This window comes from Salvelinus namaycush, chromosome 9 (assembly GCF_016432855.1).
Source record: "Salvelinus namaycush isolate Seneca chromosome 9, SaNama_1.0, whole genome shotgun sequence".
Lineage (NCBI taxonomy): Eukaryota > Metazoa > Chordata > Actinopteri > Salmoniformes > Salmonidae > Salvelinus > Salvelinus namaycush.
The window spans coordinates 30,655,060-30,672,056 of record NC_052315.1 but is presented as its reverse complement, the minus strand read 5'-3'; the positions used below and the strand labels follow the sequence as shown (position 1 = coordinate 30,672,056).

Below are 16,997 nucleotides of genomic sequence, written 5' to 3'. Positions count from 1 at the left end.
ACTACCTGCCCTCCAGGACACCTACAGCACCCAATGTCACAGGAAGGCCAAAAGGATCATCAAGGACATCAACCATCTGAGCCACGGCCTGTTCACCCCACTATCATTGAGAAGGTGAGGTCAAAACAGCTTCTAATTTAAGGCCATCAGACTGTTAAATAGCCATCACTAGCCGGCTTCCACCCGGTTACACAACCCTGCACCTTAGAGGCTGATGCCCTATATACATAGACTTGGAATCACTGGCCACTTTAATAATGGAACACTAGTCACTTTAATGTTTAAATAATGTTTACATGCTGCTTTACTCATTTCATATGTATATACTGTATTCTATTCTACTGTATTTTAGTCAATGCCACTCCGACATTGCTCAATCTAATATTTATATATTTCTTAATTCCATTATTTTACTGTCAGATTGGTTTGTATGGTTGTGAATCATTTTAAAATACTACTGCACTGTTAGATATTATTGCACTGTTGGAGCTAGGAAAACAAGCATTTCGCTACACACGCTATAACATCTACTAAATGTGTGTATGTGACCAATACAATTTGATTTGATTTGATATTGCAGTTTAAGGTCAGCGTTAGGGTTAGGCAAGGGATATGGTTAGGGTAGGGGTTGGGGTTTGGATTAATGGTTAAGATTAGAACTGCAGTTTGAAGGTAAACATGAGGGTTAGGCAAGGGTTATGGTTAGGGTAGGGGTTGGGATTAAGGTTCAGGTTAAGGTAAGGACTTCCCAAGGATTCCGGATAGCAACACTGATCCTAGAGGAATTGCGTCAGGAAGCTGGCGATGCGCCATAAAGTCGCTAGCTAGAGAGCTCAGAAAAAATGTTATTCTGAGCGACTAGCTAGCTGTAAGGAATGGTATAGGAGAGGGACTGTAGAATTTCCACATCAAATTTACTGAAGCAGTTTGCATTGATAGCTTCCAACATTGCATCGATTTGTGATTTATCAATCCATTTTCACTTCAGACTCGCGAGATGACATATGTGTTTAGCTCTCGCGAGTTAGCAAGCAATAAGCTAGAAGCTAGCTAGCTGTTTTGTTGCAAATTAAGAAGTCCACCCGAAATAATGAGGCCTTTGAATCGGATGAATTATGGCTTCAACATGTTAACTAATCGTCAAGTAGGTGAATTCTACATTTTAACTCATTAGGCTATAACGATATGCTCGAATTTGTTTTTAATCTTAAAGCTAACCTCAACTCACTCGGTAGTAGATGATTTAGCGTGTCGTTTAACGTTAGCTAGCTCTCTAATTTAGCGCTAGTTGGCTAATGGTAGCTAGATCTGCGAGTGTCAAATATGCGAGCCAGCTAACGTTAGCTAGACAATTAGCAAGCAAACTGGCTAACATTAGCCTCACACCTAGCTAACTTGCTAACTAACAGCTAGCATGATAACTCCGGCCACTGTATTCACATGTTCTGGCTATTTACAGTTTAAACAATTATGTTGCAGCACAGTGCATTGTTTGGTGATATAGCAAGTTACTAGTTACCTAACTATCCACTTGGCTCATGGCTAGACGCAGTTATTTGACAGCTAACTTAGCTAGCCAGTGAAATACACTTTTTAGCATTACAAGCTAGCTAGCTCACTGTATGTCTATAATGTACAAAAGGAAACCTAATACCTATTAATTGATCTCAGGTATGTGCACAGATGGAGCAGCCCATCATGACACCAACTGACAACCCTGCAGAATTATAGCAACAACCCATAATTGAGAGCCAAATGGTAAATAACTAACTCTCCTCAACATCACTATCTTCGGGGAATCTGCCACATCTCTGGTACCCCAGTTTATGTGCTCATGTTTGACCTCTTTATGTTTTCCTCAGGTGTTTGTAAGCTTTCAAACATGGGTGACATGAAGACCCCTGATTTTGACGATCTTTTGGCTGCCTTTGACATCCCTGATGCCACCAGTTTGGATGCTAAAGAGCCCACCCAGGAGAGTCATGATGAGGCAGAAGGTCAGCTGAAACACACAGAGATGTGTATGGAGGACAGTGTATCTGTTCACCAAGCTGTGGGTGCGTCTGATGTTCCTGCTGTCAGTGTTATAGTGAAGAACACAAGTCACCAGGAGTCGCCTGATAGTGGTGGAGAGGGCCCACATTTCAGATACCCATTGCAAAATGGGTTCAGGGGGTCAGGGGCCTCCATGGACTCTCATCAGATAGGCCACTGTGGTTCTAAGTCTTTTGTGTGTGCTTTGAAGGGGAATGGCTCAAGAGGACTCTTAGGGAAGACCCCCGTCCAGCAAAAACCTGAAGGAACACCTTCCTTCTCTCAGTCCTTTTCCCAGTTCAGCCCCATCTCTAGTCCAGAATCTGAAGACACCCCAAGCAATGGGGTTGATTTCCATCCAAAACAAGAGAGACCCTACTTCCCTGCTGCCTCTATATTTATGTCTGCAGAACCCCCAATGTCAGACAATCAGAAAAAACAGCTGTCTTACAGCATGTTTGACCAGTGCCATAAAGTAAACTGTGAAGAACTTGAGAACCTGCCAAGGAGCAAAGGAGAATCTATCAAAGCAAAGGATACCAGAACAGAGGTGAAGCCTGACAGTAATGCCAGTGACCAGAAGGACAAGGGAGATTGTCATAGTAGTGCAGTGCTCCCTGCAAATGATCATAACATTATTGAGTCAAGCAGTAACAATATAGTGGCAACGTCTAAGATGCCCACCTCTCATCCATGTGTCAAAACTCCAACATCCAAACTATCATCTTGCCTTGAGGCATTAGTGGCTCTGAATGCCAGAAATTATCCCAGTGAACCACCAAACTCTGGAGACTTATCAGTGGCTCATGACGGCACCATGAATGTTAGTCCAAAAATGCCCATGTCACCACAAAGTCCCAGAAGTCCCCCTGAAGCTGTGAAGCGGTTAATGAAACCACCTGACAGTCCTGTAAGCATTTGCAGTGATAGCAGTGGCAAGGGATCCCCAGCACTGGCATCTGGCTCACCCCCAGCCATACCGAGGGTCAGAATAAAGACCATTAAAACTACGACTGGGCAAATCCAGCGCACGGTTACCAGTGTAGTACCTGATTCAGAAAATGAGGAGGTCCTGTCTGTTGAGTCCTCCCCATCCCAGAGAATTATTGTCGAGGAGGCCTACTCTAGTTTGTCTCCCTATCCCTCTCATAATGTGATAAGCGATATCATTGTTGATATGCCCATCAAAAGTACACCAGTTGGCATTCTGCCATCAAAGGTTACTGATGACAAATTAAAGGGGAACTCCAAGAGGCCAAGACCAATGCAGTCCCCAACTATTTTTCATAATACAAGTAGTCCGGTTATGAGACCTATGCCGGTTGCCCAGCACGGGCCTTCTACACAAAAGAGGATTTCATCAGTTCAAACAGGCAACTCGCCCAATGCAAGCTTCCTTCCTAAGGCAATGCACTTAGCTAACCTGAACCTAGTCCCTCACAGTGTTGCTGCATCAGTCGCAGCACGCTCCACCTCCCATCAACAGAGCCAACAACATGCACTTTCCTCTTCTATGGTGTGCAGCACTGTCCCATTGGTGCATCAAGTAAAAAAAGCTGCCCCTAAACCATGTGCTGCCATTCCTAGTACAGCAGCAGGTAATTTAAACAGACTGTTAAACAATGCCAACCCTGTACCCACATTCGTACCCAACCTGAACCCACCACCTGAGAGCAACATCCACTTGCCACCACGCGGATATTGCTGTCTTGAATGTGGGGACTCCTTTGGGGTAGAAAGGAGTCTCGCCTATCATTATGGCAGGAGGAGTGTGCACATTGAAGTAGCCTGCACCCACTGTGCTAAGACCATGGTATTCTTCAACAAGTGTGCCCTGCTGGCACATGCACGGGAACATAAGAACAAAGGTGTGGTGATGCAGTGCACACAGCTCTCCATGAAGCCCATAGCAGAGGGACAGATGTTTGTACCTTTGCTCGCTGAATCCTCTGTGCATGTGGGCTCCCATGTGCCCCCATTATCCTCACCTAAAACCCAACCAGTCATGCCCCTTTATGCAGACAAAGTCATCCGCCACAGACTCTGCTGCCTGGAGTGTAACAAGCAGCTATCAGATTACAGAGGTCTCGCAGGCCATTACCAGAGGCTGTCGGAAGAAATGGAGGGACTGGTGAGTAAAGATTGAATTGAAACGATAATAATTGCTGAGATGTTCACTTTCATAGGCCAGGTAATAATGACAGTATTTATATGTTTTGCTTTGTGTTGTTTTGTCATGTATAGATGTGTAAGGTGTGCCCAATGCTGCTACCAAACAAGTGCAGCTTCCGGGCTCACCAGCGTATTCATGCCCACAAGTCCCCTTACTGCTGCCCTGAGTGTGGTGCGCTGAGTCGCTCTGTGGACATACAGAAGCATGTGAAGGAGAACTGTCTTCACTATGCACGCAAGCCTGGCTATAAGTAAATCAATACTGAAGTATATGCTTTTGTTAGGACCTTGAATGGGACTCGGTGGATACATATCACAAAAGTGTTCTATAACATTGGCCCCCTTTTCTAAGTCCTTTGTTTTCTTTCAGGTGTCTTCACTGTGATATGGTTTTCATGTCATTTAATGTGCAGAAGAGTCACATTGAGGAGAAACACTGTGAGATCTTCTATAAGTGCACTATCTGTCCTGTTGCCTTCAAGTCTTCTGATGGATGTCAAATGCATTTGACAACTAAGCACAACGCCAGCGTAGTGTCTCCTCAGTGAGTTTAACTAAATGCATGTTCTGAAATTGCATATTTGCTAACCCATCTTAAAGTTTGACATGATTGTTCGTTCTAATTGTTTATTTTCTGTTGCAGGTTAATCTTCAAGTGTTCTTGTGAGACAGTGTTCAAGAAAAAGCAGTTATTGCTTCAGCACTTCCATCAAAACGCCAAAAAGCTTACAACCTGTGTGTTCAAGTGCCCTGAGTGCACTTCAATCTTCACCCACAAGCAGTCGTTAATGCAGCATTTTAAGGTTTGCCATCATCCTAAAATTCAACCTAGTCACATTGACATAAAATGGGGCACATAATGTTACGTTTTTCATTTTGTCTTTTTCAACGCTGTCTGCCTATATTACAGGGGGTGCATGAAGGAATCTTCAAAGAGGTGGAGAAAAGTACAAAACCAACAGAGATGACTGCACAGCACCAAGATGTTACCTCTGCATTCCACCAGCCAAAGGTAAACACTCCCATTGAACACTCTGATGCAACCAGAAAGAGTGCCAACTTGGCCTCTCGGGACAGGAAGACCAATCTGAAAAATGCTGGTTGGACCTGTGAAGAGTGCCTACACTGGCTGCCTGACCGAGAAGTCTACGTCTCTCACATGAAGAACAACCATGGGAGGGTGAGGAGCAACTTAGTTATTCTATTGCTCATTCAAACTAATTAGCTGTAGCAATTATACTATAGGACAGATGATAATTTAGGGACCATTTCAGACGTGGGATTTTCATCTTTCAGGCCCTTAATGAAATGAAATAATTCCCAAGTCAGCTCAACCCTAATTAAGTCAATCTTCTCTCTGTGCTTTTTGTAGTCACTGAAACGGTATCCATGCCGGCAGTGTGAGAGGTCTTTCAATTCCTCCACAAGTTTGAGAAGACACATTCGCAATGACCACAATGGAAAGAAAACCTTTACCTGCTGGTGAGATTTATCCTGAAATCTACATTACAAAGTACATTACTTTCTGAAAGGTTGGGTCATATCTGGCAATGATTGGCCCCTGGGTGGCACTGCAGGAAATGGTCCAACGTGCAAAAACAAAGCTGTGGTTACCACATTTTGACAATTTTTTTGTATATGATATAATTTGTTCTTATTGTGCAGGTATTGCACAGATGAGAGGACAACATTCACCACAAACATCATGCTGAAGAACCACATCAGTTTGATGCATGGGATCAAAAATCCAGACTTTAGTCTGTCAAAATCAACCCCTCTAGATACCAGCAAAGCCTTGGGAGAGGTGATTTTAATTTTCTTATTTTTTTCTGCATTTTACTGATTGTCAAAAAGGACACTTGAAATCTAATCATTAACTTTGACTTGCAGAGGCTTGTTTCAAAGAGACCTGCTGTGGCATCCCAGAGGGAGGGGGAGGATGGTGCTGCCCTAGAAGGCTCCTCTACCAAACGTCTGAAATCTCACTTTCGCTGCGCTAAGTGTGGTTTCACCTCAGAGGATGGCACACAGTTCCAGCAGCACATACCTCAGCATAAAACCGATAAAAATTCTCCCCAATGCCTGCACTGTGGATTATGTTTTGCATCTCAGCTGTCTCTCAACAGACACCTGTTTATTGTGCACAAAGTCAAAGACCGTGAGGAAGAGAAGAAGGAAATAATGGATGTGGAGTATGAGCGCAGAAAGAAGCAGGAAGAGGACGTGGGGAAAACAGTGGGTGTGAATGAGGGAGAGGACTTGCCACCTCCATTAGTTAAATCTGACCCTTCACTGGAAGAGGATCCAACCAGGTTGTACTGTGAGACTGCAGTAAGACCATTGACCTTTAAATCTACATACAACACTGACCTAGAGATTCATGGATAATCTTCAGGCATAATAGAATCAATAAGAGAAATTTTGAACTTCTTAAAAAATGCTATCTCCATTTCTTTGGTAAATAGTAGTCACGCTTTTCTTTTTTTGCCTTAAAACAAAATACTTTTTATGTTTCTCAAGCCCTTGGGACTGGCAGATGTTCCACATCAACTGAAAATATAAAATTAATCATGTGTAATTTTTGGCCAAGATTATCATTAATTATTTACTTTCATTTTACCTTTTGAAGCTTGCATGTGTTGTATTAAATGTCTTTAAGAGCCTCTGGTACATAACCACACCCACCTGTTAAGGCACACTGTTTGGTTCAGCAGTATTCTCTAGTGACTCCAGTTACTCTGACAAGCGACTCAGGAACGTCAAGGAGCTGTCCCTCAGGCTAACCTCCCATTTAAATTTGATATAATAAAAGCCTATAGACTTTGCTTTAGTCTATAGCAGGCATATATGTTTGGTTTCCTACTTAAGTACATTATAATAGATGGTGCTTCAGGCAGGTCGTGATGATACTGACAGTATGTAACAGTATTGCAACTTCTATCATACTGTATGTTGAAATATTTACTCTGACCTAGGTATCACTTAGCACAGAAGATATATTTGATATCAATTCCATACCACATGGTATGTGATATGGAATGTATTATAAAATCTGGTTAAACTACCAAAATAGCACTTTTCTACAAGATAAAATACATGTTGGAGTTAGAGGCAATCAGCAGTTGCTACATCCATTTTTGGACCTATACATTTATATGTACCCATTTGATTCTTAAAATATAACATGAGCTTATTTCAACTGTCATACATTAGTAAATGTAAACTGACATGTACAACATGGTTAAAGATATATAATTTTGATATCATGAATGATCAGTCCTTGCATCCAGAGCTATGGCTATAATTTCTAGTGCTTACGTTTCTCCAGCCCCATCTGTTTTTTTCTGAAATGGGCAGGGATAACGCTTTGTTATTATTTTTTCTGCTGCTTTAAATGCCTTGCTTAAAGATATTACACTTTTTTACTGTACTCTTGCTTTTGTACCCTGATAAAAGTGAGCTTTTATTAATTTTAAATGCTCTTATATCTATGTTTAGAGTAGTGGTGACTTGTCTTAGCGATGTCATTGTTTTTCTTAGTTAATTGTGATCTTTGGCGAGTGTTCATTGAATGTGAGAGAGCATCTGTGTTGCAAGATAATGCAGGGTGTTAAATGGCTCATTTCTAACGGTGTACTAAGGCAATTGAAAGAGCAATGATTAAATGTAAAGGGTTATAGCATGTTTGAGTGCATGTGAAAAATGTGAAATAAGCTGAATATAAAGACCTGTGCAGCTCTTCCTTCCTACCTCCACGGTATATGGCAGTGATTGTTAAACTTCGGATGTTTTGGGAGATTTCACCTTTGGTCTTGCTGCAATGTAAAATGTTTATCTCCCACAATATTCAATTTTATAAATTACTTTGGAGATTGATATTTATAGTCACATTGACTTATTTGTGAACTTTCTATTTAAGTGCTGTATGAACTGTTCATTGTCTAGTGGTTATATGAATCAGTGTTCATGCTTTAAATAGAATCAGTGTTAACTCAGTGGCTGATATGAAAATTCACATCTCAGTGTTTTTATAGCCTGTCAAGAGAAACTTTGTACTTTTGATATGTACAATATTAAGGACTTGTAAGCTAACCCATGTACACAGTAGCTAATTAACCTTTTATTAGCATTATTTCTTAAGCCATCACATATCTATTCAAACTGCATCGGCCATTGTGCCTTGCTGTAATGTTTACTTCAAATAATTGCAAATAAACATGTACATGACTGCATCAGCATCCTTTGTCCTCAAAAGATCCCTTCTGCTATGACTGATATCCCTTCTCTGATGACAATGTGCTGGAAAAAAATACACCTACACCTAGGGCAATTTGTTTTCCCTCCAAAATGTGTTTTCTCAGGCAAGTCAAACCATTTTGCAAGTATCCCCCGCCAGTCTCCCCAACCGACTGAACAATATTGCTGCGTTTACACAGGCAGCCCATTTCAGATCTTTTTAAGTAATTGGGGTTTTGACCCCAGATCAGCTCTTTTGCCAATAATTGGGCAGATCGGAATTGGGCTGCATGTGTAAACGCAGCCTTTGATGCGCCAAATCCAATCCATGTCAAGCAATACGCACACTGTAAAACCGGATAAATTATACAAAAAAAAAAAAAAAGAAGAAATGATTACCTCAAAAAAGTTCCAACTCAAATAGCTGAAGTGAATCGTTAAACCTTCATATGAGTAACACATGCAATGTTTTGAGTATACTAACATTTTTCATGTAAATCAACTTAGTTATTTTGATTTTTCTATTACATAAAAAACAAGTTAAATTAAATCAATATGGTGAAGTGAACATGACAATCTTTATAAGTCAAAGTTACTTAAGTATAAGTTGCAATACTTGAAATGTTTGAGTTTAACAAAGTCCAACCTTACTCAAAAACTATAACATATCATTTCTGAAATGTAACTAAGTTGACATAAAAATGTTTTTGAAACTGATTACCACAATTTTATAAATTAGCATAACTTGCATATAATCAGTAAATACAAAAGAGTTAACTAAACTCAAAAATCTGTAGTTCAGAAGAGCCTAGAGCTTAGAAAGAGCAGAGACCGGTCTTCCCTCGTGATGGCTTTAGCCTAGAGCTCAGAGAGAGCAGAGATCAGTCTTCTTTTGTGTTGGCTCTAGCCTAGAGTAGAGTGAGAGCATCTGTTTTCCTCTGTGATGGCTTTAGCCTAGAGCTCAGAGAGAGCAGAGAGCGGTTGAGACATGAGACACACGTTTACATAGTTTAGACAGCAGTACCTCTGCCCCTCTCTCCCCTCTTTCTTCACTGTAAACCCCAATGTGGTGTCATTACTCAAAACTTTTGAAGAAACCTGTTGCACTAAATACAGTTCAAGTCGGAAGTTTACATACACCTTAGCCAAATACATTTAAACTCAGTTTTTCCACAATTCCCGACATTTAATCCTAGTAAAAAATTATTTTAAGAATGTGAAATGTCAGAATAATAGTTGAGAGAATGATTTATTTCAGCTTTTATTTATTTCATCACATTCCCAGTGGGTCAGAAGTTTACATACACTCAATTAGTATTTAGTAGCATTGCCTTTAAATTGTTTAACTTGGGTCAAATGTTTCGGCTAGCTTTCCATAAGCTTCCCACAATAAGTTGGGTGAATTTTGGCCAACTCCTCCTGACAAAGCTGGTGTAACTGAGTCAGGTTTGTAGGCCTCCTTGCTCGCACATGCTTTTTCAGTTATGCCCACAAATTGTCTATAGGATTGAGGTCAGGGCTTGGTGATGGCCACTCCAATACCTTGACTTTGTTGTCCTTAAGCTATTTTGCCACAACTTTGGAAGTATGCTTGGGGTCATTGTCCATTTGGAAGACCCATTTGCGACCAAGCTTTAACTTCCTGACTGATGTCTTGAGATGTTGTTTCAATATATCCACATAATTTTCCACCCTCATGATGCCATTTATTTTGTGAAGTGCACCAGTCCCTCCTGCAGCAAAGCACCCCCACAACATGAGGCTGCCACCTGCGTGCTTCACGGTTAGGATGGTGTTCTTCGGCTTGCAAGCATCCCCCTTTTCCTCCAAACATAACGATGGTCATTATGGCTAAACAGTTCTATTTTCGTTTTTCATCAGACCAGAGGACACCAAAAAGTACGATCTTTGTCCCCATGTGCAGTTGCAAACCGTAGTCTGGCTTTTTATGGTGGTTTTGGAGCAGTGGCTTCTTCCTTGCTGAGCGGCTTTTCAGGTTATGTCGATATAGGACTCGTTTTACTGTGGATATAGATAATTTTGTACCTGTTTCCTCCAGCATCTTCACAAGGTCCTTTGCAGTTGTTCTGGTATTGATTTGCACTTTTTTGCACCAAAGTACGTTCATCTCTAGGAGACAGAACGTGTCTCCTAGAGAAACTGTTGTTTGTACAGATGAACGTGGTACCTTCACGCGTTTGGAAATTACTCCCAAGGATGAACCAGACTTGTGGAGGTCTAAAATTTATTTTCTGAGGTCTTGGCTGATTTCTTTTGATTTTCCCATGATGTCAAGCAAAGAGTCACTGAGTTTGAAGGCAGGCCTTGAAATTCATCCACAGGTACACCTCCAACTGACTCAAATGATGTCAATTAGCCTATCAGAAGCTTCTAAAGCCATGACATCATTTTCTGGTATTTTCCAAGCTGTTTAAAGGCACAGTCAACTTAGTGTATGTAAACTTCTGACCCACTGGAATTGTGATACAGTGAATTATAAGTGAAATAATCTGTCTGTAAACAATTTGGGGAAAATGTACTTGTGTCATGCACAAAGACGATGCCCTAACTGACTTGCCAAAACTATAGTTTGTTAACAAGAAATTTGTGGAGTGGTTGAAAAACGAGTTTTAATGACTCCAACAGCGACTCCAACAAATGACTCCAACAAGTGTATGTAAACTTCCAACTTCAACTGTATATAGATTTTTGATTTTACCTAGTTTTGTCACATAGCTATGGATTAACAATACATTTCTTTAATTGGCTCTAACATTTCCTTGCCCTATACTTAAAACTTGGCCCGTGGCTCAACTTGACCCCTGGCCAACAAACAGATTTGTTGATATGAAAGCCAGACGAAAACAGGAAAATCCTTACTAAGTCTTCAAAGACGAAGTATGTTTGTGTTGTTTAAGAAATCGTAAGCTTGTGCTGCATTGTGTAGAATCCAGTTTTTTTTTTTTATGTTTTACTGAATCAGACTGTAACAGACAAGGCAAACAAAAGCTTAAATTATGGTTTGCTGCCATCCTCTGGGGCAAATGGTAAACTGGAGTTGGCTGTCTAGTTGTATCCTTTGACTATGTATTACTACCAAGGACCATTACTTTTGCTCTAATTCCAGCAATTACCATATCTAATTAATTTAGAAAATTTTCAAACATTGCACTTGTGTGTAAAAATGTAGTACATTTTAATACAATTGATGTTCGACACTGACAAATGAATAAAAACAAAGACACATTTTATTTGTATGTACAATGCACAGTAAGCAATAAAAAGTAAGTATGAACGTAATAATTATAGTGAATTTTTCTATTTACAGAGAATAGAACACTTTTTTCTCAGTTATCTTCCCTGCCAGGATGGCAGTCCCAAAAATTCTATCCCAGTGGCTGAAGAAAGGTGCATAGTTACTGTTGGGCTTCTGGTGGTGCATGTCATGCGCTGGTGCTCCTCCTAACAGACCAAATGGTACCAGGTGGTTAAGACCCCATGGCAGGTCATAGCCTATGTGGTCCTCCACTGACATCCAGATACTTAAGATGGTGACGCACCAGATGGTAAAAGGGTGGCATTTCAACAGGATGGGGTCCAGGTTGCTCCAGAATCCAACTGTTATCAGTTCGGGAATGCTGATTTGCTGAGTGGACCAGGAGAAGGGTGCCATGTATTCATGGTGGATGGCATGGACCCACCGATACAGTTGTGGATGTTTGTGGTGCACAAAGTGCCACATAAAATACTGTGTGTCAAAAAGAAGAAGGACAGCCAGTCCATCAATGAGCACCTCTACCACAGTTGGAGCACTGGTAGGTAGCACCGCTGAAGGCATAAAGCAGGTCTGAATCAGCACAGCAGGCAGAACAAAGATCAAGTGGTTATATACAGCCCTTCCGATGCTCTTTGCCATCATCCGAATGGTTGGACGTCTCTCTTGCTGGATCTTGTAGCGGTGAATGGAGGGGACATTATCTCCCAGGAGGTCTAGTACAGCAAAGGGGAGACTGGAGAATAAGTAACTGGAGAAGCAGATCATGACAGGGAAGAAGGGAGAGGAGATGAGGGAGTAGTGATTGAAAAGGAAATAGTCCCATAGAGGCTGCAAAAGCCTGTCTGAGGATCTGGAAAAGGTAGGAAGCTGCAAAGTAAACTGAACCTTGGTGATGTTCAACATCCTGGTGACTCTGAATGCCTGTGATTGTAATGTGCAGAGAGAAGAAGACATTCTCCCTTTTTATAGTGCTTAGCTATGTACTTTGCTCCCACTTCAATGAGACAGCTGATTTTTCCCTCACAATACTCATTTCCAACAATAAATCCTTTTCCGTAAGATTAACAAAATCCACCAGAAAACACAAAGATTTCAACACTGAACAGTTTAAGTTGGTGCCTGGGTCGTTCCACTAATTGAGTACCTTTTGGGTAGTGTAACTTATATATATACAGTATATCACAAAAGTGAGTACACCCCTCACATTTTTGTAAATATTTGAGTATATCTTTTCATGTAACAACACTGAAGAAATGACACTTTGCTACAATGTAAAGTAGTGAGTGTACAGCTTGTAGAACAGTGTACATTTGCTGTCCCCTCAAAATAACTCAACACACAGCCATTCATGTCTAAACCGCTGGCAACAAAAGTGAGTACACCCCTAAGTGAAAATGTCCAAATTGGGCCCAATTAGCCATTTTCCCTCCCGGTGTCATGTGACTCGTTAGTGTTACAAGGTCTCAGGTGTGAATGGGGAGCAGGTGTGTTAAATTTGGTGTCATCACTCTCACACTCGCTCATACTGACTGGTCACTGAAAGTTCAACATGGCACCTCATGGCAAAGAACTCTCTGAGGATCTGAAAAAAATAATTGTTGCTCTACATAAAGATGGCCTGGGCTATAAGAAGATAGCCAAGACCCTGAAACTGAGCTGCAGCACGGTGGCCAAGACCATACAGCGGTTTAACTGGACAGGTTCCACTCAGAACAGGCCTCGCCATGGTCGACCAAAGAAGTTGAGTGCACGTGCTCAGCGTCATATCCAGAGGTTGTCTTTGGGAAATAGATGTATGAGTGCTGCCAGCATTGCTGCAGAGGTTGAAGGGGTGGGGGGTCAGCCTGTCAGTGCTCAGACTATATGCCGTACACTGCATCAAATTGGTCTGCATGGCTGTCGTCCCAGAAGGAAGCCTCTTCTAAAGATGATGCACAAGAAAGCCCGCAAACAGTTTGCTGAAGACAAGCAGACTAAGGACATGGATTACTGGAACCATGTCATGTGGTCTGATGAGACCAAGATAAACTTATTTGGTTCAGATGGTGTCAAGCGTGTGTGGCGGCAACCAGGTGAGGAGTACAAAGACAAGTGTGTCTTGCCTACAGTCAAGCATGGTGGTGGGAGTGTCATGGTCTGGGGCTGCATGAGTGCTGCCGGCACTGGGGAGCTACAGTTCATTGAGGGAACCATGAATGCCAACATGTACTGTGACATACTGAAGCAGAGCATGATCCCCTCCCTTCGGAGACTGGGCCGCAGGGCAGTATTCCAACATGATAACGACCCCAAACACACCTCCAAGACGACCACTGCCTTGCTAAAGAAGCTGAGGGTAAAGGTGATGGACTGGCCAAGCATGTCTCCAGACCTAAACCCTATTGAGCATCTGTGGGGCATCCTCAAACGGAAGGTGGAGGAGTGCAAGGTCTCTAACATCCACCAGCTCCATGATGTCGTCATGGAGGAGTGGAAGAGGACTCCAGTGGCAACCTGTGAAGCTCTGGTGAACTCCATGCCCAAGAGGTTTAAGGCAGTGCTGGAAAATGATGGTGGCCACACAAAATATTGACACTGGGCCCAATTTGGACATTTTCACTTAGGGGTGTACTCACTTTTGTTGCCAGCGGTTTAGACATTAATGGCTGTGTGTTGAGTTATTTTGAGGGGACAGCAAATGTACACTGTTATACAAGCTGTACACTCACTACTTTACATTGTAGCAAAGTGTCATTTCTTCAGTGTTGTCACATGAAAAGATATTCTCAAATATTTACAAAAATGTGAGGGGTGTACTCACTTTTGTGATATACTGTATATATACTGTACTGTGTATATATATATATATATACACAGTACCAGCTGTGGCGATTTTATTATGTAAATCTTGGTGGGGCAAAAAAGAAATGTGGGATGCGTGCCCCTTACATAGGTTAATTAAGGTTATCTCGATCCTATCAATAATACTGAATCACCACAGATGTCATATATCTCCGTCCACTTTATACTATTTAAATAAAAATCTTCTAATGTTCAAATGAGGCCAAAACGAATGCTAACCATATCATATGCTTTCTGTACTAATGAAATCTCTCCTCCAGGAGTCCAGCAAAGCCACTACACAACACTAAACAAAACAATACAATAATTGCACTATCACGTGACAAACGGTGCCCACAAACTATGAAATAACACATATGGAATCATGTAGTAACCAAAAAAGTGTTAAACAAACCAAAATATATTTTATATTTGAAATTCGTCAAAGTTGCCACACTGCCTTGATGAGAAGTTTGTATACTCTTGGCATTCTCTCAACCAGCTTCATGAGGTAGGCACCTGGAATGCATTTCAATTAACAGGTGTGCTTTGTTAAAAGTTCATTTGTGGAATTTCTTTCCTTCTTAATGCGCTTGAGCCAATCAGTTGTGTTGTGACAAGGTAGTGGGGTATACAGAAGACAGCCCTATTTGGTAAAATACCAATTCCATATTATGGCCAGGACAGCTCAAATAACCAAAGAGAAATGACAGTCCATCATTACTTTAAGACATGAAGGTCAGTCAATCTGGAAAATTTTAAAAACTTTGAACGTTTCTTCAAGTGCAGTCGCATAAACCATCAAGCGCTATGATGAAACTGGCTCTCATGAGGACCGCCACAAGAAAGGAAGACCCAGAATTACCCCTGCTGCAGAGGATAAATTCATTAGAGTAACTGCACCTCAGATTGCAGCCCAAATAAATGCTTCACAGAGTTTAAGTAACAGACACATCTCAACATCAACTGTTCAGGGGAGACTGCATGAATCTGGCATTCATGGTCAAATTGCTGCAAAGAAACCACTACTAAAGGACACCAATAAGAAGAAGAGACTTGCTTGGGCCAAGGAACACAAGCAATGGACATTAGACCAGTGGAAATCTGTCCTTTGGTCTGATGAGATTTTTGTTGGTTTATATCATTTGATTTACACAACATGCCTACGACTTTGAAGATGCAAAATATTTTTTATTGTGGAACAAACAAGAAATGACAAAAAAACGGAAAACTTGAGCGTGCATAACTATTTACCCCCCCCCAAGTCAATACTTTGTAGAGCCACCTTTTGCAGCAATTAAGTCTCTTGGGGTCTCTAAAATCTTGGCAGATCTATCCATTCTTCAAGGCAGAACTGCTGCAGGTTCTTCAAGTTGGATGGGTTCCGCTGGTGTACAGCAATCTTTAAGTCATACCACAGATTCTGAATTGGATTGAGGTCTGGGCTTTGACTAGGCCATTCCAAGACATTTAAATGTGTCCCCTTAAACCACTCAAGTGTTGCTTTAGCAGTATGCTTAGGGTCATTGTCCTGCTGGAAGGTGAACCTCCATCCCAGTCTCAAATCTCTGGAACACTGAAACAGGTTCCCTCAAGAATTTCCCTGTATTTAGCGACATCCATCATTCCTTCAATTCTGACCAGTTTCCCAGTCCCTGCCAATGAAAAACATCCCCACAGCATGATGCTACCACCACCATGCTTCACTGTGGGGATGGTATTCTTGGGGTGATGAGAGGTGTTGGGTTTGCGCCAGACATAGCGTTTTCCTTGATGGCTAAAATGCTCAGTTTTAGTCTATTCTGACCAGAGTACCTTCTTCCATATGTTTGGGGAGTCTCCCACATGTCTTTTGGCAAAATATGAAAAACGCCAAGGGGGATGAATACTTTTGCAAGGCACTGTATTAAATGCCACTTCTACTTAAAATATCAAAAGGGCTTTTGCTTTTCGTGGAATGACCGACCTGCAGCACCATCCCCCCCACTTGCAGTTTACCCCAGACCAGTTAGTTAATCAGCTTATTCAAAACGGTAAGTCATACTGTACCAGATACAGATCTGTTGGTCCCTGCTTGAGTTATGAGTTAATTATGCATCTTACCTATCACAAGTTAAACAAAATTGCAATGCGTCTTTATCAGTATAATTTATTAAATGAATAATATCTACAACACCACAGCATTAATGAGCATTACATATCTGTATATCAATTGGAGACCACCGGGGTGACCTATTCAGATCATCAAAATTGTCAAGAATCCTTATTTTGATTCTCAATATCATGTTTGGGCCAAGGTGGAATATAATTAGTTCAGAGTCCATGAAATCTGTTATTTTCCATCTGTTATTTTCCAATGTGGTCTTAATGTATTTTAGAAGATTAGTGAGTTACGAACTTTCAATCAAAGATTCCAATTTTATGTAATCTGACCTAAACATATTATGTAGCCTAATCT

The 16,997-nt window shown here is 41.3% G+C and overlaps 2 protein-coding genes across 2 annotated transcripts; one reads left to right on the top strand and one right to left on the bottom strand.

Annotated features, from left to right (window-relative positions):
• Nucleotides 1-832: 832 nt before the first annotated feature.
• On the top strand, nucleotides 833-8,437 carry LOC120053946 (zinc finger protein 592-like). The gene is made up of 10 exons (XM_039001274.1): nucleotides 833-1,144; nucleotides 1,672-1,758; nucleotides 1,863-4,165; nucleotides 4,279-4,457; nucleotides 4,577-4,750; nucleotides 4,850-5,009; nucleotides 5,117-5,386; nucleotides 5,579-5,688; nucleotides 5,872-6,010; nucleotides 6,097-8,437. Exons 3-10 carry the CDS (start codon nucleotides 1,883-1,885, stop codon nucleotides 6,592-6,594), a joined length of 3,813 nt encoding a protein of 1,270 aa, XP_038857202.1. The 5' UTR covers nucleotides 833-1,144; nucleotides 1,672-1,758; nucleotides 1,863-1,882; the 3' UTR covers nucleotides 6,595-8,437.
• A 3,327-nt stretch (nucleotides 8,438-11,764) lies between these two features.
• LOC120053228 (cholesterol 25-hydroxylase-like protein 1, member 1) lies at nucleotides 11,765-12,622 on the bottom strand. Its single transcript, XM_039000375.1, has one exon. The coding sequence runs from the start codon at nucleotides 12,620-12,622 to the stop codon at nucleotides 11,765-11,767; it is 858 nt and encodes a 285-aa protein (XP_038856303.1).
• Between the last annotated feature and the right edge of the window lie 4,375 nt (nucleotides 12,623-16,997).

Excerpts from the sequence above, each read along its gene's own strand:
- LOC120053946 (XM_039001274.1), top strand. The coding sequence starts at position 1,883 with ATGGGTGACATGAAGACCCCTGATTTTGACGATCTTTTGGCTGCCTTT. Across the intron at positions 4,166-4,278 it reads CGGAAGAAATGGAGGGACTG|ATGTGTAAGGTGTGCCCAAT; the intron begins GTGAGTAAAGAT and ends TGTCATGTATAG. Across the intron at positions 6,011-6,096 it reads CCAGCAAAGCCTTGGGAGAG|AGGCTTGTTTCAAAGAGACC; the intron begins GTGATTTTAATT and ends TTTGACTTGCAG.
- LOC120053228 (XM_039000375.1), bottom strand. The coding sequence starts at position 12,622 with ATGTTGAACATCACCAAGGTTCAGTTTACTTTGCAGCTTCCTACCTTT.